The sequence below is a fragment of the Canis aureus genome, chromosome 19, assembly GCF_053574225.1.
Source record: "Canis aureus isolate CA01 chromosome 19, VMU_Caureus_v.1.0, whole genome shotgun sequence".
Classification (NCBI taxonomy): domain Eukaryota; kingdom Metazoa; phylum Chordata; class Mammalia; order Carnivora; family Canidae; genus Canis; species Canis aureus.
The window spans coordinates 46,568,294-46,593,190 of NC_135629.1; the positions used below are offsets into that span (position 1 = coordinate 46,568,294).

Sequence of the window (24,897 nt, forward strand, 5' to 3'; positions counted from 1 at the left end):
TATATGCAACATTTTCAATATATCACAGAGAATAGATAGGATCTTAATTACACACCAAGACTGTCACACCTACTGGTATTGACCCAGGCACTGCCCCCATGTCTAAGCATCCCCACTGGACCCACCTTACCCAGGCTGTACACCTATCATGCTCTTTTCTACTAGGTGCTCCCACAGACCTCAAGGACCACTACTTGGAGGCAGTGTCCCTCCCCTACATATCAATTTCACAACCTGGCATCAGAGGCTGCACATGATCCTGCCTCTCGTGCCTTAAAAATACGCCCATTTATTAAAGTAACCCCATTTATTAAGGGGGTTACTGTCTGTCACAGTGATAGATGCTGTGACAAGTATTTCATGACTGGCCATGTTGCCTCCACTTTAGACGGGAGAAAACTGAGACTTAAGGAAGGAAAATCACTTGTCTGAGGACACATGGTGATAGGTGGCACAGCCAGAACTTAACTCCAGAGCCTAAATTAAAACCACGTAGTCACTCTGCCTACATGGCCCCCATTAGCAAAGATGGAAGATGTCCTCCCCCCTTCCTGCTCAAGGGGACTCTGGGTGGGCCTGGCCAACCCAGAGAAATAGCTGGTTGGGCACCACTTGCAGCCCCCAACCCTCCTCCCCCCCTAGCTAGGCTCTGGGAAGGGTCCGGAATCAGGAATCACTGGGTAGCTGCAAAGGCCAAAGGTCAGACTGGGGTTTCCTGCCTACCCCTGGGAACTTCCTCCTTCCCAGCTCAACTCCTGCCTCTTTGATGAACACCATCCTGGAGGACCCCCTCTCTGCTGTCGACTACCCCCCACTCCATTAACCTGGATGATGGGGGGATGGTTCTCCACAAGGCACCCTTCACCCTACTGAGCCCCCCAAAGCAGCGTACAGCAATGGTGTTTTTGTCCAGCATCCTCTCCACACGCTGGCCTCTTTGCCATCAGCCCCCATCCCTCCCTCCTACCAGCCTTGACCCCAAGGAACTAGGGGCTGTGTCCCACTCTGTCTCCCTGAGGGTCCCTTCATCAGGTCTGACGCTGACACCTCAACCAGCATGGAGGGTTTTCCTGGAGTTCCTGGTTCTGGGGGGATAGCCAGGAGGGCACACTCAGAATCCTTTGCTCCTTGGTCCTCAAATCCCCCTCTTGCCCACCCCAAGGGCTGACCCCCAGTGAAGCTCAACCCCCCACCTATCTGGCACTTCCCACTCACTGTCGCACAGAGCCCAGAAATAACACTTCCAGGAGGAAATGCTAGTAATAACAAAACAGCAAGCCCTTTCTTAAAACCCCCCTCCCTGGCCCTGTAACCAAGGGATCCCACAGGGATACCCATCTCACAGAAGGGGAAACTGAGAACAGACAGGAGAAGCCCCTCCCTTGAGCTCCCTTGGGCCAAGCCTGCTGTCTCAGCTCCAAGTTCACCGCTGCTTATGCTGCTGTTCGAGGAGTACTTAACACAGCACCTTTTCAAACAGGGCAACGGATGGGCAGACAGCCCAGGGGGCCTCGGCCACTGCCACCCATGCATCCGCCCTCTGTGAAGAGCCCCGCTAATGCACACCTACCGTGTGCCTGGCTCTGGGCCAAGCGCTCCACCTGACTTAGCTCACACGGTGGCCACACATCTGTAGCTAGTCCACCAGGAGGTAAGGCCAGCTCTGCGAACCACCGGTGGGAGACTCACCACAGTCCCTTTGCCTCCCTGTGCCTCAGTTTCCTTCTCCACGAGACAGGGGCCACGACAGGAGATACTATGCAGCCAGTGCCGAGAACTGCACTTGACACAGAGCAAGGGCAGGGGAGAAACTGAGGCTCGGGGTGGCCGAGCAAGCGCTGCCACCCAGCTGGTGCCCCACCCAGTGGCCACCAGAAGGCCAGAAGCACCGCCGCAGCCCCTCCCTTCACAGCCAGGGTGGGAGTGTTGTGATAACCCACAGCCCTCATTTCCTCCCGGTCAGGAAGGAGCCAGGCAGAGGAAGTATTAAGAGGAGTAATATAAACACTCCCCCCGTCGGGGCAGGGTGCAGAGGGGCAGCTGCCGCCACCCAGAGCAGGCCGCAGGGCTGAGCAGCGCGGGTGACCAGGCAGCGGTCGGGCGAGATGGGCCTGCCGGTGGAGCACGGAGGAGCCTACGCGCGGGCAGGGGGCAGCCCCCGGGGCTGCTGGTACTACCTGCGCTACTTTTTCCTTTTCGTGTCGCTCATCCAGTTTCTCATCATCCTGGGCCTCGTCCTCTTCATGGTCTACGGCAACGTGCATGTGAGCACAGAATCCAACCTGCAGGCCACCGAGCGCCGGGCCGAGGGCCTGTACAGCCAGGTCGTGGGGCTCACGGCCTCCCAGGCCAACCTGTCCAAGGAGCTCAACCTCACCTCCCGCGCCAAGGAGACCATCATGCAATTGCTGCTGAATGCCCGCCGAGACCTGGACCGGATCAACGCCAGCTTCCGCCAGTGCCAGGCTGACCGGGTAAGGCCTCAGGCCGGACGCTCACCCTGGGAACTCTGGGCTGGTCACATCATCCATCCGAGCTTCGGTTCCCTCGTCCATGAGCCAGAGACAGTCACAGGCTCTATATTGCATGTGCGGAGCCCATGTGGATAAGCAATGCTTATTGTGATAGTACAAGTATTTCCCACACAATACTGGGGACACATTTACCTTTACTTATTTATTTATTTATTTATTTATTTATTCATGAGCGACACAGAGACTGGCAGAGACGTAGGTAGAGGGAGAAGCAGGCTCCCAGTGGGGAACTTGATGTGGGTCTTGATCCCAGGACCCCGGATCACAACCTGAGCTGAAGGAAGATGCTCAACCACTGAGCCACCCAGGTGCCCTGAGGACTCACTCATCCTAAAATAATTTACTCTTTATTTATCTGGAACTTAAGTTTAACTGACTGTGGATTGGCATCACTGTGGGCCCGTGATTTAATATGCATAACGTGCTCAGAATGTGCCAGCACATACCAGCTATGAATAAGAGCTGGCTAAATAAAAAATCAGAGTCTTTGGTTCTTACTCAGTAAGAAGGACGAATAGCTCCTATCTGCCTTACGCTGCGTGTGCATTTTAGAAATATCTCATCATTGGGATGCCTGGGTGGCTCAGCGGTTGAGTGCCTGCCTTCAGTTCAGGGTGTGATCCTGGAGTCCGGAGATCGAGTCCCACATCAGGCCCCCTGAATAGAGTCTGCTTCTGTCTCTGCCTGTGTCTCTGTGTCTCTCTCTCTATGTCTCTCATGAATAAATAAATAAAATCTTCCAAAAACAAACAAACAAAAAAGGAGGTCCCAGGCCTCATTCCTTTTTTCACTTCCTCCTACAGGAAGAAAGCCTCTTTCTCATCTCATGTTTGGATCCAACTCATTTTGTTGAAACCTACAGATCTTCCTCTTCTGTGGCTTTTTGAGAACAAAAATCACTAGAACTTCCAGAGCTATTTCTGCCTTCCCCCTAACCCCGGGGTCATGAGCATAGGGCCAGCTTCCAAAGGTATAAGGACAAGGAATGACAGAAAGGCCAACCCACTGCATTCTTCATCGCTTTACTTGCAATATTTCTGCAGAGGATTCTGTTCCACAGTTTGGAAAACACACCTTGTCGAATTGTAAGAACTTCCTTTAGAAATAGCTTTATTGGGACGCCCAGGGAGCTCAGTGGTTTGGCACCCACCTTCAGCCCAGGGCATGATCCTGGAGTCCCGGGATCGAGTCCCACATAGGGCTCCCTGCATGGAGCCTGCTTCTCCCACTGCCTGTCTCTTTGCCTCTCTCTCTCTCTCGAATATATTTAAAAAATATTTTAAAAATTTAAAAAATGAAAACAGCTTTATTGAGATACAATTCAGATGCTCTACAGCTCATCCATTAAGAGTGTACGGTTCAATCATTTGTAGCACCTTCACAGAGCTGGGTGATCATCACAATTGGTTTTAGAACATTTCATTGCTCTAAAAAAGAAGCCCTGTCTCCATGAGCGGCCATTCCCCATCCTGCGCCCTCCCCCAGCCCCTGGCAACCACTGATTTCTGTCTCTATGAATTTTGTTCTGGATGTTTCATATAAATGGGGTCATAAGGTGTCCTTCTGTGTTCTGGATGTTTTGTATAAATTCCTACAACAGGTGTCCTTTTGGGTCTGGCTTCTATCACTCAGCATGATGTCTGGAAGGCTCACCCATGTTGTAGTGTGTGTCAGGACTCCCTTCGTTCCTTGTTATGGCTGAGTAATATTCCATTCTGTGGATGGACCACATTTTGTCCGTTCCCCTGTTGATGGATGCTTGGGTTGTTCCCACCTTTGGGTGATTGTGACTAGTGCTGTTATAAACATGCATGTAAAAGTCTTCATGTGGACCTATGCTTCAATTTCTCTTGGGTATATACCCAAGAGTGGAATTGCTGGGTCACATGGTAATTCTATGTGTGACATTTTGTGGAACTGCCAGACTGTTTTCCAAAATCACTGCCCCATTTTTTTTAAAGATTTATTTATTTAATTATTCATGATAGAGAGAGAGAGAGAGAGAGAGAGAGAGAGGCAGAGACACAGGCAGAGGGAGAAGCAGGCTCCATGCAGGGAGCCCGACGTGGGACTCGATCCCGGGACTCCAGGATCGCACCCTGGGCCAAAGGCAGGCGCTAAACCGCCGAGCCACCCAGGGATCCCCCACTGCCCCATTTTTATATTCCAACCAGTACTACCTGGAATTTCTCATTTCTCTACAGTCTCACCAATGCGTGTTACTCTCTGTTTTTGTTTTCCATTTCATTTATAACCATCCTCCTGGTTGGAAGACGAATCTCATGGTGGTTTTTGTTTGCATTTCCCTGATGACTAATGATGGTGAATATTCTTTGATGTGCCCGTCAACCACATGTGTATCTTCTTTGAAGGAATATTTCAGATACTTGGCCCATTTTTTCAATTAAGTTATCTTTTTACTATTGATCCATAAGAGTTTACTTTTGTATATTCTAGATACTAATCCTATCATCAGATACATTCTCTGGAAATATTTTCTCCCATCTATGGGTTGTCTTTTCCCTTTCTACCTTTTTTTTAACTGAAGTATAGTTGACACACAACGTTACATCAATTTCAGGTCTACAACACAGTGATTTAACAGTCTTTTCCCTTTCTTGGTAGAATTCTTTAGGTACACCTGGGTGGCTCAGTGGTTGAATGTCTGCCTTTGGCTAGGGTCATGGTCCCAGGGTCCTGGGATTGAGTCCCACATGAGGCTCCCCACTAGGAGCCTGCTTCTCCCTCTGCCTATGTCTCTGCCTTTCTCTGGGTCTCTCATGAATAAATAAATAAAATCTTAAAAAAAAAAAAGGAAAATTTTAAAGCACAAAAGTTTTTAATTTTAACAAAGTCCAATTGATTAGTTTTTCTCTTTGTGTTTTTGGTATCACATCTAAGAAACTATTGCCAAATCCAAGGTCATGCAGAGTTAACACCTATGTTTTCTTCTAAAGAGTTCTATGACTTTAGCTCTTACATTTGGGTCGTTGAGCCATTTTGAGTTAATATTTGTATATGGTGTGAGGTAAGGGTCCAAATTCATTGCTTAACATGTGGAGATCCAGCTGTGCCAGCACCATTTGTTGAAAAGACTTTTTCCAAAAAGAAAAAAAAGACTTTTTCCCCCATGGAATGATTTTGCCTAATTTTCTAGGGCTGCCACAAATTGGGTGGTTTGAACAATAGAAATTTGTTTTTGCACACACACGAGGTCAAGATGTGAGTTCCTTTGGAGGGTTAGGAAGGAAGAGTCTGTTCCAGGCCTCCCTCCTTGCCTTGTAGATAGCCACCTTCTCACTGTGTCTTCACATCATCTTCCCTCTGTGCATTTCTGGGTGTCCAAATTCCCTCTTATAAGGACACCAATCATCCTGGATTAGAGCCCCCCTCATGACCTCATGTTAATTTAATCCCATCTTTAAAGACCCTATCTCTCACATTCTGAGGTCCTGGGGGTCCAGACTTCAACACATGAATGAGGGGGGCACAATTCAGTTCGTAACAGCATTGTTGTCAAAAAGTCATTGGCCACAAATGTGAATTAATGTTTGTTTTTTTTTTTTTTTTTTAATTTATGATAGTCACAGAGAGAGAGAGAGAGGCAGAGACACAGGCAGAGGGAGAAGCAGACTCCATGCACCGGGAGCCCGACATGGGATTCGATCCCAGGTCTCCAGGATCACGCCCTGAGCCAAAGGCAGGCGCCAAACCGCTGCGCCACCCAGGGATCCCTGAATTAATGTTTTCAAGGTTCATCCAAGTTGTAGTGTGTATCAGTGCTTTCTTCTTTATCATTGCCAAATAGTATTAACTATAACAACTTTAAAACAATTTTTTTTTTTAATTTATGAGAGAGAGAGAGAGCATGAGCAGGGAGAGGGGCAGAGGGAGAAGGAGAAGCAGACTCCCCACTGAGCAGGGAGCTCAAGGCAGGACTTGATCCCAGGACCTGGAGATCATGACCTGAGCCAAAGGCAGACACTTAACCAACTGGGCCACCCAGGTGCCCCTAACTGTAACAACTTTTGAAGATCCAGCCAGCATCCCCTATAAAGGAGCATGCCCTTGTGAACTGGGCCAACCCAGGCCACCTGGATGTGGAATCTGAGCCCTCAGCCCAGAGGGTCTGGGCAAACCAGGAGCAAGGGGACCCGCAGGGGGCAGACTGTGAGCTCTGACCTGTGTCCCATCCGGTTAGGTGGTCTACATGAACAACCAGCGGTACATGGTGGCCATCATCTTGAGTGAAAAGCAGTGCCAAGAACAACTTAAGGAGACCAACAAGAGCTGTAATGGTGAGTGGTCTGGGTGTTAGGGAGCAAGGGTGGTAGATTCCCCACCCGGTGTCTTGGCTACCCACAACCTTCCTGAGATTTATTATCCTGTACCTGTAGCCCTTTTCCTCATGCTGAACCAGAAGGCCAAGACGCTGGAAATGGAGGTGGCAAAGGAGAAGCAAGTGTGCACTAAAGACAAGGAGGCGCTGGTGCTGAGCAAGCGCGTGGTGGAGGAGCAGCTGGCCGAGTGTGGCAAGGCCCGGGAGCAGCAGCGGCAGGAGCGACAGCTGGCTGAGGATCGCTTGCAAAAGGTGCAGACCCTCTGCCTCCCGCTGGACAAGGACAAGTTTGAGACGGAGCTGCGTAACCTCTGGAGGGACTCCATTATCCCACGCACCCTGGACACCATGAGCTATAATCTGTACCATCCTCTGGGCTCAGAAATAACCTCCATCCGGAGAAGCTGCGACCACATGCCCACCCTCATGAGCACCAAGGTGGAGGAGCTGGCCCGGAGCCTGCGGGCCGGCATAGAGCGTGTGGCCCGCGAGAACGCGGACATCCAGCGCCAGAAGCTGGAGGTTGAGCAGGCCCTGAAGGCAAGTCAGGAGGCCAAGGAGAAGTTGGAGAAGGAGGCCCAGGCCCGGGAGGCCAAGCTCCAGGCTGAATGCGCCCGGCAGACACAGCTAGCGCTGGAGGAGAAGGCAACGCTGCGGAAGGAGAGAGACACCCTGGCGAAGGAGCTGGAGGAGAAGAAGCGGGACGCAGAGCAGCTCAGAATGCAGCTGGCCGTCAGCAACTCCGCCTTGGACACCTGCATCAAGGCCAAGGTGGGCGAGAGGGCCCTGAATTCAGGTTGCATTGGAGTCGGGTCTGGGGGCCATGTTGGTGGTGATGTCTAACTTGGGTTTGAGTTGGGCTTCCCGGTCTAGGTCTGGTGAGTTAACTCACTTGAGAGTTTCACTGACATAGGATTGGGGTGGTTTGGAATGACACTGAGAGAGGATTAAGGATTGAGATTGAGTTTGGGGTGGCTGGTGGGCCTCAAAATTCATTCAGGGTGAGGACTGGTGATTTGTGGAGTATTCGTGTCAGGGTTGGGATGTGTCTGAGTTGAAGGCTTAGGTTGGCAGTTAGACTGAAGATTAAGGCTGGTGTAGAGGAAGGCTTGGTGTGGAGCAGAGTCTGTGTTTGTATCAAGGTGAGTTCTTGGGAATGCTGTGTTCAGAGTCGGTTTGAGTTGGAGTTAGGGCTCCATTGAAGATTACATCAGTCTTAGAACTGGGGTTGTGTTGAGTTTGGATCGTGAGGAAAGCTTGAAAGGTAGATCAGGGGTCACATGCAGGGCGGCCGGTGAGTCTAGCTTTGGGTGTAGGATGTCAGTGGCTCTGCAGTTGGGTTGTGTAGAAGCACCAAAGCTGGAGTCGAAGCTCAGGTGAGTGTAGGTGGCTGGTGGGTCTAGAGATGATTAGAAGTTTGGGGCCAAAGGTGAACTTAGAATTTCATGGGCATTAGGATTGGGATTGGTGTTGACCACGGGTCAGCAGTTGAAGTTGGTTTTGGTTTAGGGCAGCTGACTGAGAAATGGATGAAATCGGGCTGACGTCGGGATATATTTGAAATGAAGGATTGGGTGACCCTGAGTTAGGGTAGGGAACCTGGGACAGGGTGAGGGTCAGGGCTGGGTGTTGAGAAGAAACTGTACAGATGCTGATCTTGGGGTGGGGCTGGTTTGGGGTTCCATATGGGGTAGAGGCTAGGGTCTAAGGCTGAGTTGGGATGAGCATGGTGCTGGGAAGGTGTTTATGGGTGGCCATGGTGGAGCCCAGGACTGGGCTGCGGGAAGGAGGATGGGGGTGCACTTTTCATAGCAGCCAGGTCTAAGGAATGCGTTGGGTCAAAGTTAGATATAAAGTTATAGTTAAATCAGGTTTGTCATTAGGATTGGGTTTAGGTCGGAGTTTGATTCTAAGGAAGGTTCTGTTTTCATGTAGGGATTAGATGTCAGGTGATTGAGTTTAGAGCTGGTTTTGGATTTCAGGCACAGGGTTGTGGGAGGGAAGGCAGCTGATTTACAGAGTGGGTCAGCTTCAACCTCGAAGGGGGCTGTGCTGGGTGTTGGGTGGGTGAACTCTGTTAGGGTCAGGAATTGGGACTGGGTTGGAACTAAGACTATAGCGGAGACTGGAGCAGGTCACGGCAGGGTCTCTGGGGGACCTTCCAAGGAAAGCCAGTCCCTGGGGTCCCCAGTCCTTTGTGGGGAGGTGGGTGCAGGTGGTTGTACATCCATTAGTGTGGGTGTCTTTCTCCAGTATCTGCCCTGGAAGGAGCTCAGACTCAGGTATTGAAGGGCATGGAGGAGGGGAGCCTCCCTGGCACTCTGGTACAAGGGTCCCAGCTTCTGCCAACCTCTCTCCATCTTTCCTCCCACAGTCACAGCCGATACCTATACCAAGACCTGCGGGCCCTGCCCCCAACCCCCAGCCCATTGGTGAGTAACAGAAGGCAGGGCCAGGAAGGGGGTCGGGATGGTCCTTTCTACTTCTTACCCCGTCTCAGCCCTGCTATAGGGGCTACCAGCCCATCCCTAGCCCAGGGTTGAGGCAGTTGGTTGGAGCTGACTCGTCCCTCTCGCGGCAGACCCAGCTGGCCTGGAGGAATTCAAGAGAAGGATCCTGGAGTCCCAGAGGCCCCCTGCAGCCAATGCTGTAGCCCCATCCAGGTGAGACACTGGGCAGACTGAGATGGTTCAGTCTCAGGGCTTCAGAGGAGGCTCGGAACAGGACTAAGGGGGGAGGGAGGCTCATCTCCTACTTGCTGCTTCCTTAATTGAGTGCCTGCTGTATACCAGGCCCTATGCTGGGTCCTAGGGACACAGCAGTGACCAAGACCCACACAGATCGGTTCATTAAACTCCCTGAATAGGGGGGTGAGAGAAACAATGAAGGAGCCACAAAAAAAGAGAGACCAAGAGCTGCGGCCGAGTGTGGTGCTGAGGTGCTTAACTGTGAGTTCACAGTTGAACTCACTCTGCAAGATTAACTCACCCAATGCTCACAACCCTAATCAGTGGGCGAGCCACTGTTATTGGCGCTTTCCAGACTAAATAAGTGAGGCACGGAGAGGGTGTGCATCGTGGCCCAGATAACCCAGCTGGGGAGTGCAGAGCTGGAGACACAAACCCAACATATTGGGGTCCAGGCAGGCAAGAGAGGGCTTTGGTGGGAAGGAGGCCTTTGTGCTGGAGGATGTGGCTGGGGAGGGTGGCTGGAGCAGTGGAAAGGAGGAGGGACAGCGTGCTGAAGACCCTGGGCCTCTCACCCCTCCCCTCTGAGCCTCTCTTTCTACCTCTACAAAAATGGAGGTCTCCGAAATCAAGGGCACAGAAACTCTTTGCTAACTGTAAAGTGCTGTCCACAAATGCCTAAACCAAGGGGCCGGGGGTTGCAGCAGGGCGCACCAGGGCACCCGTCGGCGTACACCCAGTTCAGGACTCAGTGCCAGCACCACCAACACCCACCACCACCCCTCCCCCACCACCTCCCAGAGCACGGCATGTGCATCACAGGGAAGGTGACTCAGGCCACCGCCCCAAGAACATCCTGTGCTCCCTCCCAGGTGGTGGCCATGCTCCCGGTTCAGGGGTTCAGGATCACATCGCTGGCCAAGGAGTCTGGGATGAGCACTGCCATTCACAGTTTGGGACTCAGGGCTCAGAGACACCTGGGATTTTAAGTCACATCCCTCCGACCCCAAGCCTGTGCCAAACAGGGCTCTGCCAGCAACGCTATTGTCCCCCTGGTTTATTTTAGCCTTAAATGTAGGCTTCGGGGACAAACAGACTTCCAGAGGTCTGTCTTCAAATCCCAGGGGTCCTCCACCTCCAGCTCCATTTCCCCTCTGCCTCTTCTTACATAGCCCCTCTGACAGGGAAGGGAGCTCACCTCCTTTCGGAACTTGTCCCTTCACTCCGGATGGCTCTTTCTGGGAGAAATCCCTCACCCCCACCCACCCCCCAGCAGCTTGATGAGAGAGAAGCCAGAGGGTGGAGAGAAGACCCTGCTCTAAGCAGTTTTCCTCTCTCTATCTTGGCCCAAAGCCATCATGGCAAGGAAGAAGGTTCTATTCTTATCCCCACTTCTCAGAGGAGGGAACTGAGGCCCCAGGGAAGTGACCAGCCTGGGGTCCTGCGTCACTGAGTCAGGGCCAGAGCCAGGCTCCCAGCCCAGGCCCGTCCCAGCAGAGAAAGGGGAAGCTCTTGAGATTGTTTACCCCAAAAGACATCCCTCTACCGAGAAAACAATGAGTACTTAAGCAGGGCCCCTCCCGCAGCCTCTCTGCAGGGTCTCAGGAAGGGCCTCCTGCTCCCTGGGCTCCAGCCTTGGTTCACCTTCCCGGGAGAAAGGGCCCATCAGCTCTGGCTTGGAGCCCCAGCGAGGCCAGCCACTCGCGGGTTAGCCCACGCCAATCACGTCTCGCTTTTTCGTTGGACATCTTTAAGTCATTTTCTCCTGATGGCAAATGTACTAGTTTTCCTTTTCACCCGGTAAGACTGTGTCCTCTGGCTATGGATTTATTTAAGTTAAACCCAGACACCGACACGGACACACACGGGTGACGTGAAGACACATAGGAAGTACTGGTTTAGGGGCAAAAGGTACAGTGTGGAAGGTTGAGGATGGAGGCCAGCCCTGGCTCCCAGCCGAGCCGGGCACACAGCGAGTGTGGCTCAAGTTCATGGCCGTCACTATCCGGTTCCTTTACTCAACCCGTGTGTCTGGAGCAGCTGCTGGGTGAGGAGGACTCGGGAGGAATAGGCACAGAAGCCGCTGCCCTTGTGGGGCTCCCAGTCTAGCTGGGGGGCAATCGGGGGACCAACCAGATGAATGAGCTGCTGTCACAGGGCCCCGTGGCGGCGTGAGGGGCCGGGGAGGCTTCTCTGCACTGCACGAGGGTGAAGTTGGAGCAGAGAACAGGACGAGGTGAGGGAGGAACCACAGGGGTGGGGGGGTCCCCCGAAGAGTGAACCAGGCAGAGAGAACACAGCCTATGCCAAGGCCCGGAGACAGGACCAGGACCGGCCCGGTGAGGAGGCTGGTGTGGCTGGCAGGGGGGGGGGGGGGGCTGAATAGGAAGGGAGGGGGTGCAGGGGGCTCAGATTGGGCAGGGCCAGTGACAGCAGGGAGAACCTGGGGAGCCCCGGGACAGTGGTGAGCCGAGGAGGACAGGACCGGACCCAGGTGTTCACAGGCACGCTCTGGTCGCTGTTGGGGGGTCGAAGCCCACTGTGCTGTCCAGGCATGTGATGATGGGGCTTAGGAGCCTCAGTCTCTGAGAAATGGCCAGGGACACACACACACACACACACACACACACCCCCCCCCCCCCCCCCCCCCGCCCCACCGCCTTGCAGGCTGGTGGGCATGAGCCGGCGAAGAATGTAAGTCAGGGCTGGCCCGGAGCCTGGTGAATCCTGGTCAAGCTGGAGCCAGGGAGGGGGGCCAGAGGCAGCCAAGGAACGTGAGGCGGCTTGGCCCCAGGGAAGAGCCGGGGAAGGAAGGGAGGGGGCCAGCGGAAGCAGCACTTGGCTGAGGCCCCCTCCTCCCAGACCAGGAAACAGCGTCTGAGCCAACCCCTGACCCCTCACGAGAACCTCTGCTAGGCCAAGGAGGGGGAAGGGCATCCCAGACAGCAGGACGGCTCCTGCGAAGGCAGGGGGAGGGGTGAAGTGAAGCCATGCCTCTCGAGATCTGGGGGGACTTTGGCAGGGTTTGAGTTTCTCATGAAGAGGACTGGTAGGGACAGAGTGGGTGGAGCCTTGAATGCCGGGTAGAAAGGATCTGGCTCGGTCTCCAGGGCACAGGGGAACCAGGGAGAGTGTGTGGAGAGGGGCAGGCCCCTTGGAAAAACCCTCCTGGGAAGGAGTGAGGGGCTGGCCCTGGGGGGTTTCTGCGGAGACAAAGGAGGGAGACCGAGGCCCTGTCTGAGGGGTAGGGGTGTAGACAGGGGCTTTGGGGCAGACTCCCAGGATCCCACCGGCCTTGGGAAGCAAAGGTAAAATGCAGCAGAGGCCGGGCGCCCGGAAGGTGGCCTCTCTGACCCCTGGCTCTTCATCTGTCTAATGAGGAGGCCCACGTCTCAGTCCCGCCCTCCCAGAGAGGTTCAGCAGGTCCGAGTCTCATGGGGAGGCTGAACCCCAAAAGAGCCCAAGAGTCCTTGGTAGCAAGAAGGGGCCTGCGGTGGGAGGAGGTGGGCCCAGGCAAGGTTCGTCCTTCCGTCTGTCTGTCTGACTATTGTGTTACCATCTCCTTCCTGCCCTAGTGGCTGACGAGGCTCTGGCCCCTGAGGACCGAGGTGCGGCCCCGACTGGCCAGTCTGCGGACCCCGCGCAGCGAGACGCCCCGGGCACACGAGCAGCTGGGGCCACCGCACCGACTCCCGCGCACGCCCACGGCCCGGACCCCACACTCGTCCTCCCCTCCACCCCACCGCACCCCCGACACCTTCTCACCGGCCCACACCTGCCCACCTGATCTCTCACCTGAGACAGCGATACCGCAGTGGCGTCACACGAAGATGCAGTGACATCACACAGACCAGGCGATGGTATCACACAAGAACCTGGCAGTGGTGCCACACAGACGCAGGGAGGATGTCACCCACAGATGCAGTGCCGACGTCACACACACGCACATGCACACCTCCGCCCAGCCCTTGCCCGATGTCACACCCTCCCACGCACGCGGGCCCAGGCGACCGCAGCACCATACCCATCTGCCACCTCTGTGCCCTCGCCACACCGCCCTCCAGTTTTCTCCTCTTCTGACTCCTCACCCCCAGGGTGCCAGGCCTAGGGAAGCAGGAACGGGAGACATTAGCCTCCGTCCCCTCAGGGACAGTCTCCTGGCTCCCCTGCCAGGCCGCACTTGAGCCCAGGGCCGATGTCACCCACAGGCCCCATCAGAGCCCCTCCCTCCCTCTCCAGCCACACCTAGCCCGGCCTGTGGCCCGTATAAATGCTAGTGGCACTAAATAAATACTACTGAATCCTTTCAAAGATTCCAGAGTGGTGATTTCTCTTTTTTTTTTTTCTTTTTTTAAAGATTTGATTTATTTATTCATGAGAGACACAGAGAGAGGCAGAGACACAGGCAGAGTGAGAGCAGGCTCTATGCAAGGAGCCCAAAGCAGGACTCGATCCCCGGTCTCCAGGATCACACCCTGGGCCAAAGGGGGCACTAAACCACTGAGCCACCCTGGCTACCCTTTGTTTGTTTGTTTGTTTTAAGATTTTATTTATTTATTCATGAGAGACATAGAGAAAGGCAGAGACACAGGCAGAGGGAGAAGCAGGCTCCATGTCGGGAGCCCGATGCAGGACTGGATCCCAGGACCCTGGGGATCATGACCTGAATCAAAGGTAGACATTCAACCACTGACCCTCGTGTCCCCAGAGTGGTGATTTCTGCTTTGAAAAGGTACCACTTAATGATGCTGTGAGAAAAGACTGCAAGCTAGGAGCCCACACCCCACACCCTGACCTCCCAGCCTGTCCCCAGGCCAGAAGAGCCTGCAACCAAGACAATCCTAGGGCGACAGTAGCTTCCCTCAAGGTAGAGGCATCTAGAGGCATCTCTGTACGTGAAGAGAAATGGCAAGAACCCCAGTCAGTGAGGGTTTCACCAAGTGGCTCAAAGTCCCACATTGTGACAACTTTGTTGTCAATCTAGTGTTTCTTCAAAGTAGCGGGCATTTAAAACAAATAAAAATGAAAATAAAATAATAAAATAGCAGATACTTAAAAGCAGTTTCTCAAAAAAAAAAAAAAAAAAAAAACACAAAAAAACAGGTTATCCATCTGTGGCTTCATCTTCCTAAGATTTGCAAAGATTTCCCCCAGGTACTGACAAGAGTTGCTGAGGCACGACCGTAGGAGGAATTCCTCTCCAAAACGGCTTCAGGAACAGTATCACTACTGGCTCAGGCCATTTGTTTTGTCTTGTTTTGTGGCAAGATGGGATGTCAGAAAGGGCACCAGGGCCCAGTTGGGGAGTGCTTTAACAGATTGACCATTAAATTTGTGGGGAAAACAGGAAAAAGTACATTAGAGGAATACAGGGAAATCCCATGGTACCCACCAGACAGGAGGGAAGAAAAAAAAAAAAAAAAAAAAGGTTTAAAAAGCCATAGTACCTACTGCTGGTTAAGATGTAGAGAAAAGGCATTTTCTTACAGGACCCCAAGAAATGTAAATCTCATCACGGCCCTTCTGGAAATTAGTTTGGTGACATTTAATTAAAGTAAAGGTGCACCAACCCTTTGACTCAGCAACCCCATTTCTAGGATTTTATCCCTAAAAAGAAAAACTTCAGGAAACAAAGCAAATGGTCATCAGTAGGAAAGAGGCCTAAAAATTGTGCTCTAGAATCTCAGCTTGTCATTTGCTGCCTCCACCCTCCTGACCTCCCCCCAGCCCCCACCATCCCCACTGCCCCAGCCTTGATTCCCTCCCAGTCCATACCCCCTGGGACCCTAGACAGGGAGGGGGATGAGTCACAAGGAGCCAGGGCTGGCAAAGCCACGCTTAAGGCAGGCTAGTCAGGAGGGACAAAGGAGCGATATTTCCTGGATACGGAAACTCGGGTGAGAGACGCCTGCTGCAGGAAACACTCAGCTGGGGCCCCGCCAAGCCGGGGCAGGGGGGTCAGCCAGGCCAGGCCGCCCAGACGGGCCAGTCTGGAGGCCCCAAGGAAGTGAGGACGTCCCTGACCCTAAGCCTACTGCCTGGGCAGCTGGAGACTGGAGACGATGATGACACCAGCCAGTCACAGCCACCACAGGATGTCTGAGTTTTGGGTTCTGGAGCCAGACATCCCTGGATTTAAATCTTGACTCAGTTGGTCTCAGCCTCCATTTTCTCATCTGAGAAATAATCGTTCTAAACTTTCTGGACACATGGGCACGGGCCTGATTTTTCGTTCTCTCCCATCCAGAGCATCCCAGGATATCGTCCCTCCAGCTGGTCCCCACGCCCAGCCCTGCTGGTCCAGGGGTCCAGGGACACCTTTCCATCATGGGATCTGACCATGTCCCTCTATCCTCTGTGGCTCCCCATTATCCTGGGAACAAAGTCCGGTTCCTCAGCTCTCTTGTGTCCCTGTCCCCAACCCCCACTCCCACTTCCAGGGAAGTTCTTGACTCCAGCAGCCCTGGATCTTTTTTTTTTTTTTTTTTTTTTAACGATTTTACTTATTTATTCATGAAAGACAGAGAGAGAGAGAGGCAGAGACACAGGCAGAGGGAGAAGCAGGCTCCATGCAGGGAGCCCGACATGGGACTCGATCCCAGGTCTCCAGGATCATGCCTTGGGCTGAAGGTGGTGCTAAATCACTGAGCCACCTGGGCTGCCCCGAGCATCTCCCTTCGGCTCAGGGCATGATTCTGGAGTTCCAGGATCGAGTCCCACATCGGGCTCTCTGCAAGGAGCCTGTTTCTCCCTCTGCCTGTCTCTGCCTTCTCTCTGTGTCTCTCATGAATAAATAAATAAAAATTTTTAAAAAAGATTTTATTTATTTGAGAGAGAGAGAGAGAAGGAGCAGAGGGAAGGGCAGACAGAGAAGGAGAAATAGACTCCCTTCTGATCAGGGAGCCAGATGATCTGATGACATGGGGCTCATCCCAGGACTCTAGGATCATGACCTGAGCCAAAGGCAGATGCTTAACCGACTTAGCCACCTAGGCGCCCCTGCCCTGGACCTTTAATTCTAAAGATTATCTCTTAATTTGTGCTCTCAGACTAAAATGCCTTGTTCTTCTTCCTCCAAGGCCCTCCCTCAGAGGTCCCACCTCCAGGCAGCCCTCCTGATTGCCCCAAGTATAGCCCTTCCTCCCCCTGGGGGAATCCCCAGCTCCATCCCTCCCTTCCTACAGACCTACCATGTAACTCTGACTCCCCCAAGTTGGTGGCTCCCCTAGGAGCAGGGCAGCAGGGAATGAATACCTGTCAGGGAGCAATCCACAGACCCCCTCCCTGACCCTGTGGTCCAGCCAGCCGATGAGGTTGTGACTCTTTAGGGATTTCCTGTGACCTCTATAAATAACCCCTATGGCTGCTTCCCACAAACCACCTCACCCTTCTTGGAAAAAAGGGACTGTAGCCAAGGACCTCAGTCCAGCTGTGTGCCAGGGCCTGGGAGAGGGGGGTGGGGCCCAGGCATCCTGCCCCAAGAACTTCTCTCTCCCAACCCAGACCCCACTTCCCCCTCCTGGGAGCCCTCTGGTCCCTCCCAGCGTGGAGGACATCTGGACACCCTCCTATGGCATTGTTTCTCTTGTCTGGGTATCGTTTGTAGTCCCGAAAAATAGACATAATAGCAATATTCATGGACTCAGCCCACGAGTGATCCTTTCCCTCCTTGAGCCCCCCACACTCGGGCAGCCCTAGGTGCTGAACAAGAAAACAAACCAATAGTGACAGATTGCCATGAAGTCCGTGAAGACACGGGGGGGGGGGGGGGATTCCAGATGCTTCCTGAAAACTCTCTTCATATTCTTCATCGGCCCTGGATACCTCCCAGCCTTTGCTCAGGTGTTCCCTAAAACCTGAGAGCTTCTATCTTCCATCACCTGAGATAGGACTCTTTCTGATTCTGGAAGGGATCCTGAATCTATTTAAGACTGTTTCTACCCGTGGCAAGGAAAGTTAAACATTTACCTGCTGCCACGTGGTGTGGAAACCTGTCTCCCAGGGTCCTTAGAAGGCCAGAGCTTTGATGGGTGGGCGCCCCCCCAACCCCTGCCTGGACCTCCTTTTGTTGGAGCAAGGCGCCCTCTGCTGGTGCGCCACCAACATAGCAGGCCCCTGTGAGTCTCAGAATCCAAGACCTCAGCACTAATTCAAAGGGACATATGCACCCCCACATTCGCAGCAGTATTATCTACAATAGCCAAATCATGGAAGCAGCCCAAGTGTCCATTAACAGATGAATGGATAAATAAGATGTTACATATATACAATGGAATGTTATTCAGCCACAAAAAAGAATGAAATCTTGCCATTTGCAAAAACACGGTTGGAGCTATAGAGTATAATGCTAAGCGAATTTGTCAGAGAAAGACAAATACCACACGATTTCACTCAAATGTGGAATTTAAGAAACAAAACAAACAGGCAAAGGGAAAAGAGAGAGAGAGAGAGCAAGAAACAGAGAACTCCAGAGAACACATTGCTGGTTACCAGAGGGGAGGTGGGTGGGCAGGTGATGGGTAAAATAGGGGATGGGAATTAAGAGGTGCACTTGTCATGATGAGCACTGCATACGGTATAGAAGTGTTGAGTCGGGGCACCCGGGTGGCTCAGTGGTTGAGCATCTGCCTTTGGCTGAGGTCGTGATCCCAGGGTCCTGGGATCGAGTCCCACATTGGGCTCCCCCCTCTGCCTGTCCCTGCCTCTCTCTCTGTGTGTCTCTCATCAATAAATAAATAAAATCTTTAAAGAAAAAAAAAAGAAGTGTTGAATCACTACATTGTATACCTGAAACTAATATAACACAGTATGTTAACTATACTGGAATTAAAATTTTAAAAACTTAATAAAAGAAAGGATGAAGGGGGATCCCTGGGTGGCGCAGCGGTTTGGCGCCTGCCTTTGGCCCAGGGCGCGATCCTGGAGACCCAGGATCGAGTCCCACATCGGGCTTTCGGTGCATGGAGCCTGCTTCTCCCTCTGCCTGTGTCTCTGCCTCTCTCTCTTTCTCTCTCTGTGACTATCATAAATAAATAAAAATTAAAAATAAAATAAAATAAAATAAAAGCTCCATATTTGATTTTCATGTATAGCCAGGGTTGAGACCCATCCTTTAAAAAAAAAAAAAAAAAAAAAGAAAGGATGAAGGGATCCCTGGGTGGTGCAGCGGTTTAGCGCCTGCCTTTGGCCCAAGGCATGATCCTGGAGACCCGGGATCGAATCCCACGTTGGGCTCCCGGTGCATGGAGCCTGTTTCTCCCTCTGCCTGTGTTTCTGCCTCTCTCTCTCTCTCTCTCTGTGACTATCATAAATAAAAATTTAAAAAAAAAGAAAGGATTAAAAAAAATCAAAGACCTATCAATCAGATGCTCCCTCTCTTCCTCCACTCATCTCCCTCCTCTCTCCCCCTCACTCACTACTTCAGCCATACTGGCCACCTCACTGTTCCTTGAACACACTATGAGGCTCCCACCTCAGGACCTTTGCACATGCTGTGCCCTCTGCCTGGGATACTGTCATCAATGTCCTCCATCTGGTTTCCTTCTCACCATTCGGCTGACAGTACCAATGGCACCTCTGCAAGGCAGCTTGCCCTCATGTAACTGAGCAGGGAGGTCTCCTCATCAGAAGCTCACATGGCAGCCATCAGATCTCACCATAAGGAAACAGGTTTCTAACATGGGCAGGGGCAGCATCTGTGACAATCTGTGTCCCTCTGTGTCCCCAGCATCCTGCACTCAACCTGTTGCACAGAAGGCCTGCAGCAAACTCAAATCGGAAGTCCAAACAAACCTATGTGCAAATCCCAAAGGTGGGGATGTCCAGCAAGTAACTAAGTCTCTGAGCATTAGTTTCCCCATCTGTAAAACTAAAAGAAAATACTCTTTGTGTTGTGCTGTTATGAAAACCCAATAAAATCATGCATGTAATTCTAGCACACAGCAGGTGCTTGATAGTTACGGAGGGAATGAATGCATAAGCTTGGACGGCATTGGGACCCAGGATCTTGCAAGGCTCTTTTAAATATTAAAAGGCAAAGCTTCAAGATTAATACTAAAAAGAATGACAACTTGCAGAGCAAATACACAACTTATGTACAAAATATAAGACAAAACATATATATATTTTAAGATTTTATTTATTTATTCATGAGAGACATCCAGAGAGAGGCAGAGATACAGGCAGAGGGACAAGCAGGCTCCCTGCAGGGAGCCTGATACAGAACTCGATCCCAGGACCCGGGGATCACGACCTGAGCCCAAGGCAGATGCTCAATCACTGAGCCATCCAGGTGCCTGACAAAACATATTTTATAGGTGTGTCCACAAGTATGTAAAAGAGCAGAGAAAATCCTGGAAGTACACAAGTTAAGCCGTGATCCCCAAGGGATGGGAGGGAGATTGCCATGTTTAGGCATTTCTGAATCACCTGAATTTTGTCTGTTCCTTTGGTATTTGCAAAATAAATTAAGAACTACAAAACAAAGACCCCTGAGGCCCTCCCAAAGACCCCACCCCCATCCAACCATCCACTCCTACTCCCTCCAGCATCGGACACCCAAAGGGACCTCCGTTCAGTTCCATCCAAGGCTTGAATCCCTAGCATTTCCCCACAAGGGAATGTGGCTGGCTGTAGCTTACTTACTGCCAGCAACAGGGAGCTCACCATTTCTGAGGCAGCTGGTTTGCTCATTATTCTGGGGACAAGGTCTTTCCCCATGGGATGAAATTCTCACTTTGCCTAAGCTGTGCCCACATGCCTCAGGGCTTCTGGCTGAGAGCTTCAGTGGTCCTCTCACTTGCCCACACAGAAGTCCCGGAAGATGATGTCCAGGATCTCCTCAGTGTCCCCTCCACCGGTGATGCGGGCCAGGTGGCCACGGGCGAGTCTCAGCGCCTCAGCAGCCAGGGCTAGGTCTTTTGTCTGCTTGTAGTGGCTGAGAGCATCCAGGCAGCCCTGGAGATGATGCTGGTGCCTTGCCCGCGTCAGAAGTGGTGGGCCTGTAGACGGGTCCCCACACCTGCAAGGGACAAACCATGCAGTCTTTCTCACCTTTCACAACTACCACTGGAAGGGGGATGCTCACTTGCACTCTGTAGGTACAGAAAACGAGCCTGGGGGCAGATAGGCATCCAAGGCCAGTGGCTCAGCCCTGACTTGAAGGCAGGCTGAGGCAGGCTGCGGGGCAGGGACAGGCGGAGGGATGGGCGGAGGGGCACGGGGTGGAGGGTGGCTCACACTTCAGCCAGCTCCTTCCTCAGCGCCTCCAGGAGGCCGTCCAATCCCTCTCCGGTCAAGCAGGACAGCAGCAGATGCGGAGGCAGGTGGGGACTGAGGTCTGGGCCCCCTCGAGGCAGTAAGTCCGATTTGTTCAGCACCAGCAGGAGGCGCTGGCTGTTCTCACTGGGGCTCCCAGCTCCCGCGGGGACGACAACGGTGTCCAGGAAGCTGCGGCTGGACGGAGAGGCCAGGTCCGTAGCATCTAGCACGGCCAGAATGAGATCAGCCTGCTCCAGCCTGGGGGAACAGGGAGAACCAACCGGGCATTGACCCCAGAGTTGAGTAATTAAGGGCATGAAGATTGAGGAGGGCGGAAGGGCCGGGTAGGTGAAGGCGGGGCGGGGTGTAGTATGTGGGGCGGGGCAAGAGGGGAGGGGCAGGAGCAGAGGCTGAATTTCATTTTATTTATTCGAGAGACACCCAGAGAGAGGCAGAGACACCGGCAGAGGGAGAAGTAGACCCCTGGCCCGATGCGGGACTCCCCGGACTCCTGGATCACGACCTGAGCCAAAGGCAGAGGCTCAACCGCTGAGCCACTCAGGCGTCCCAGAGGCTTAATTTTAACTGTTGTTCTCCCCATATCAGAGTCCCCGCTCGAGGGAGCTTAGCAGCCTTTCGTGATTTGAGAAGGACCCAAAATAAATGCAGCAAGGAGAAACGGGAACGGAAGGGCTCTGTCTCCCCATCCCACCACCCTGCAGGCCTACCTCTGGCGGGCGCGCCGCACGCCCTCCTGCTCCACCGGCCCCGCGCCCTCCCGCAACCCCGCCGTGTCGCTCAGCAGCGCGGGGAACCCAGCCAGGTCCACGGGGGTCTCCAGCACGTCGCGGGTGGTCCCCGGCTCCGGCGACACTATGGACACAGGCTTCCGGCCTAGGATGGAGTGGGGAGTAAGGGTTATCACCAAGGGGGCGGGGCAGAGGCGACGGCGCCCCTCCCCCAGGCTCCACCTCCCGGCTAGACTGCGCTGCCATCCTCGAGGCCCCTCCCTCATACCTGAGCAGCACCCGTTCCCTGCCCCGCCCCCGACACTAGGCCCCGCCTCCGCCCGCCTCCCACGCACTGAGTAGGTTCACCAGGCTGCTCTTGCCGGCGTTGGGGGGGCCTGTGACCACTATGTGCGCTCCTGAACGAAGCCTCTGCCCGCGCCTGGCATCTCGAAGATGTGCGCTCAGCGCCAGCTCCAGCTCGCGCACTTGGCTGTTGGCTGTGGATGGAAGAAAGCAGAGGGGAAAGGATGTGGGAGCTTCATAGGGCTAAGATGCCAGGTGTCCCCAACCCTTAGGAGGACTCACCTCGCTCGAGGACACCCTCCTCCAGGTTGTCATCCTCACCAAAATCGATATAGGCCTCCACATGAGCCAGAGCCTGGGGGAGGGGGGGTAGGTAGGGAGGTGGAGGTGTGGTCGTTCAAGAACCCAGGTCCAGCCTGACCTAAGGGACCAGACTGGAGGCTCAGGCACAGGAAGTTCTCACACACAGAATGGCAGGTGGGGTCTCTAAGAGGAGAATGGGTGCAGAGGGGGCTTGCCTTGGTGAGAGTCTTGGCCCAGCCATGGCAGAGGTGGCCCAGTTCCCCATCCAGCTGCCTCAGTGCCTGCCGCCGCTGCGCCTCGGTTTCTGCATGAATTAGATCCGCCAGCCCCTCCACCTCGGTCAGGCTCAGCTTTCCGTGAGCGAATGCCCGCCTGGTGAACTCACCGGCCTCGGCGGGCCGCAGCCCTGGCACACTGCCTGCGGGAAGGTACTGGGTCCTGAGCTCCCTGGCCCCCACGGGGTCCCCTGGCAGAGCCAGACTTCGAGCCCAAGGCTGCAGACTCACCCAGGGCCTGCAGGACGCCACTCACCACCGCCGAGCCTCCATGCACGTGGAATTCTGCGCAGTCCTCACCCGTGAAACTTTGGGGACCTGGTGTGGCGAGATGGGAGTCGAGGAGTGCGGCTAGGCAAACGCCGGGCAGGTGTGTGTGTGTGTGTGTGTGTGTGTGTGTGTGTGTGTGGAAACTGGGTCAGGAGAGCTACAGCAGGTTCGGGATCTGGAGCCCCTCACCTGGGAACCAGAGCACCAGCGCGCGGTCCAACGGCTCCCTGGAATGGGGATGGCTGAGCAGGCGCAGGCAGGCGCTGCGAGCCGGGGGCAAGTCCCGGGGCGCCGTGAGGCTCCGGAGGGCGTGGCCGCTGGCGGGGCCGCTGGTCCGGATCACCGCGATGCCGCAGCGGCCTTGCCCGGAGCTCAGCGCGAAGATGGTGGCCCCGGCCCCGGGGACCGGGGCGCCGCTGCCCTGGCGCGTGCACGACCTGGGACTGCAGAGGAGGGGATCAGTGCCTCTGGGAGGCTCTTTGGCAGAGAGCAGGTGGACAGGGAGTGGGGAGATGCCCCGGGGGAGGCTCTGCGGCTGGGGGATGGGCAGAGTGGGGCGCCTGAGGCCAGAGGGTGACCCAGATGTGGGCCTGCGACAGGGAGATGGATACATTGTGAGGGGGCGGAGGCTGGTCTTAGAATGTGACCCGAACGGGTACTCTGAGGTCAACAGGTGACCCAGATGTCGGCTCTGCGGCAGAGGGATGAACGGATTGGGGCTTGGAAAAATGCGAAAGGTGATCCTGCCGCAGGGAACTGGGCCCACAGACCCCAGGGAAAGGGTTCGGAGCCCAAGCAGGCACCCCCACGCTGTCACGCCCGTTTCCTGTATCGCCCCACCTGCGAGGCCCACGTGCGCCCCGGGCTACTAGGCTCCACAACCCCCGCCACATGGATTCACAACCAGCGACCCGCCTACCCGCTCTGCCTGGGTGGCTTCTAGTCCTGGCAGGAGGACCCGCCCACTCCGCGGCGTGACTGGTGGAGCGCGGAGACGCTCGATCGTCATTGGGCCCCTCAGGAGGCGTACGGCCCACCCACGGAAGATCTCCGTTCCTATTGGCTGGCGACAGGGAAAGAGGAGGGGGGAGGCCACACGCGGGGGTGCCGCGAAATGGCGTTCCCCCGGCAACATTAGACCGAATTTTTAGGACCCAAGGAAGCGCGGGTATCCCAGACACCGGAAATGGAGGGTGGGAGGAAGGACCGGGCTTGGCCCAGGGCCGTGGGAATCACACGGAGGCGAGGGTGCGAGCCCCGTATTTAACATCCGGCCACTCCGCAGCTTTAGGCGGAGCAAGAACAACTCAGGGGCGGAGAGGGACGAGTTCCGGGGAGCCCACGCCCCGGCCCCGGCCAAACCTTGTCCAAATTCCTGGGAAGATGCCTACCTGTGTGCCCAGAACTCCGTTTCTCCCCTACCCCATCCGTGCCTCCCGCCGTTCCCTCCTCGGAGTCCCTTCATCGGACCAACTCGTCCTCGGGCCCCAGCTCTAGGGCCCCCCCTCCCCCGACAGGACGCCTTTCTGGAACCCCCCCCGCACCACGCTCTCTGCCCCGTTGGGCTTTCCTGGCCCGGGCCTGCCCCGCGGAGCCGAGTGTCCGGTCCTCCGGGCCGGGCTCCCCGAAGGCCAGAAAGGGGAGTCTCAAGGATTCCTCTCAGGTTAACCCAGGACAGCGCTGGCGAGCGGGATAAAGCGCTGAGGGTGGAATTCTAGGCGCTGGGCTGGGTCTCCGCCGGCCGCGGTCGCACGGACGGTTCTCTGGTTCTCGGACGGAGCGGGCGGGCGACGCACTTGCATTTGGGGAAGAATCTGTCGGTCCGACCCGCTGGAGTTCGGATCCCTGCCTCGACCCGCTCGACTTTTTCATTTGTCAAAGAGTGACGAACGCGGACACTCGCCTTCCCCGAGTTGTTCCCTCTGTCACAAGTACACATCAGGTGCCTGCTGTGTGCGCTACGAACCTGGAGGGGCCCCTGCCCTCGCTGGGCCCCCGGCCTACCCGAAGTGCCTGCGCAGGACAGTCAGGGGTCTGGGTGCAGATGAACCTATACAGGACGTCCAGTTCAATGTGAATTTCAGATAAACAATGAATAAGGTTTTGGCATAACTACATCCCACTAAACGTGTATTCGTTTGTTGAAATTCATTCACGTTTAACTGGGAGGACTGTACTTTTATTTGCTAAAATTGG

The 24,897-nt window shown here is 54.4% G+C and overlaps 2 protein-coding genes across 3 annotated transcripts; one reads left to right on the forward strand and one right to left on the reverse strand.

The window, feature by feature from the left end:
* Window positions 1–1,997: 1,997 nt before the first annotated feature.
* Window positions 1,998–13,871, forward strand: PLVAP (plasmalemma vesicle associated protein). 2 transcript variants are annotated; one of them, XR_013358052.1, is made up of 7 exons: window positions 1,998–2,474; window positions 6,736–6,832; window positions 6,932–7,644; window positions 9,248–9,305; window positions 9,455–9,536; window positions 13,136–13,201; window positions 13,242–13,871. XR_013358052.1 is itself a non-coding variant. In XM_077859467.1 (6 exons), the coding sequence occupies exons 1-6, from the start codon at window positions 2,106–2,108 to the stop codon at window positions 13,140–13,142; spliced, it is 1,326 nt and encodes a 441-aa protein (XP_077715593.1). In that variant the 5' UTR covers window positions 1,999–2,105; the 3' UTR covers window positions 13,143–13,871. The 2 variants fall into 2 exon arrangements, 1 of the variants encoding a protein (XP_077715593.1); XM_077859467.1 differs by having other exon boundaries at window positions 1,999–2,474; window positions 13,136–13,871.
* A 5,809-nt stretch (window positions 13,872–19,680) lies between these two features.
* On the reverse strand, window positions 19,681–24,484 carry GTPBP3 (GTP binding protein 3, mitochondrial). Its single transcript, XM_077859470.1, has 9 exons — window positions 23,542–24,484; window positions 22,891–23,144; window positions 22,663–22,749; window positions 22,372–22,574; window positions 22,136–22,208; window positions 21,904–22,047; window positions 21,548–21,713; window positions 20,799–21,077; window positions 19,681–20,580 (listed from the first exon to the last, which is right to left on the reverse strand). The coding sequence occupies exons 1-9, from the start codon at window positions 23,592–23,594 to the stop codon at window positions 20,355–20,357; spliced, it is 1,485 nt and encodes a 494-aa protein (XP_077715596.1). The 5' UTR covers window positions 23,595–24,484; the 3' UTR covers window positions 19,681–20,354.
* Window positions 24,485–24,897: the final 413 nt, after the last annotated feature.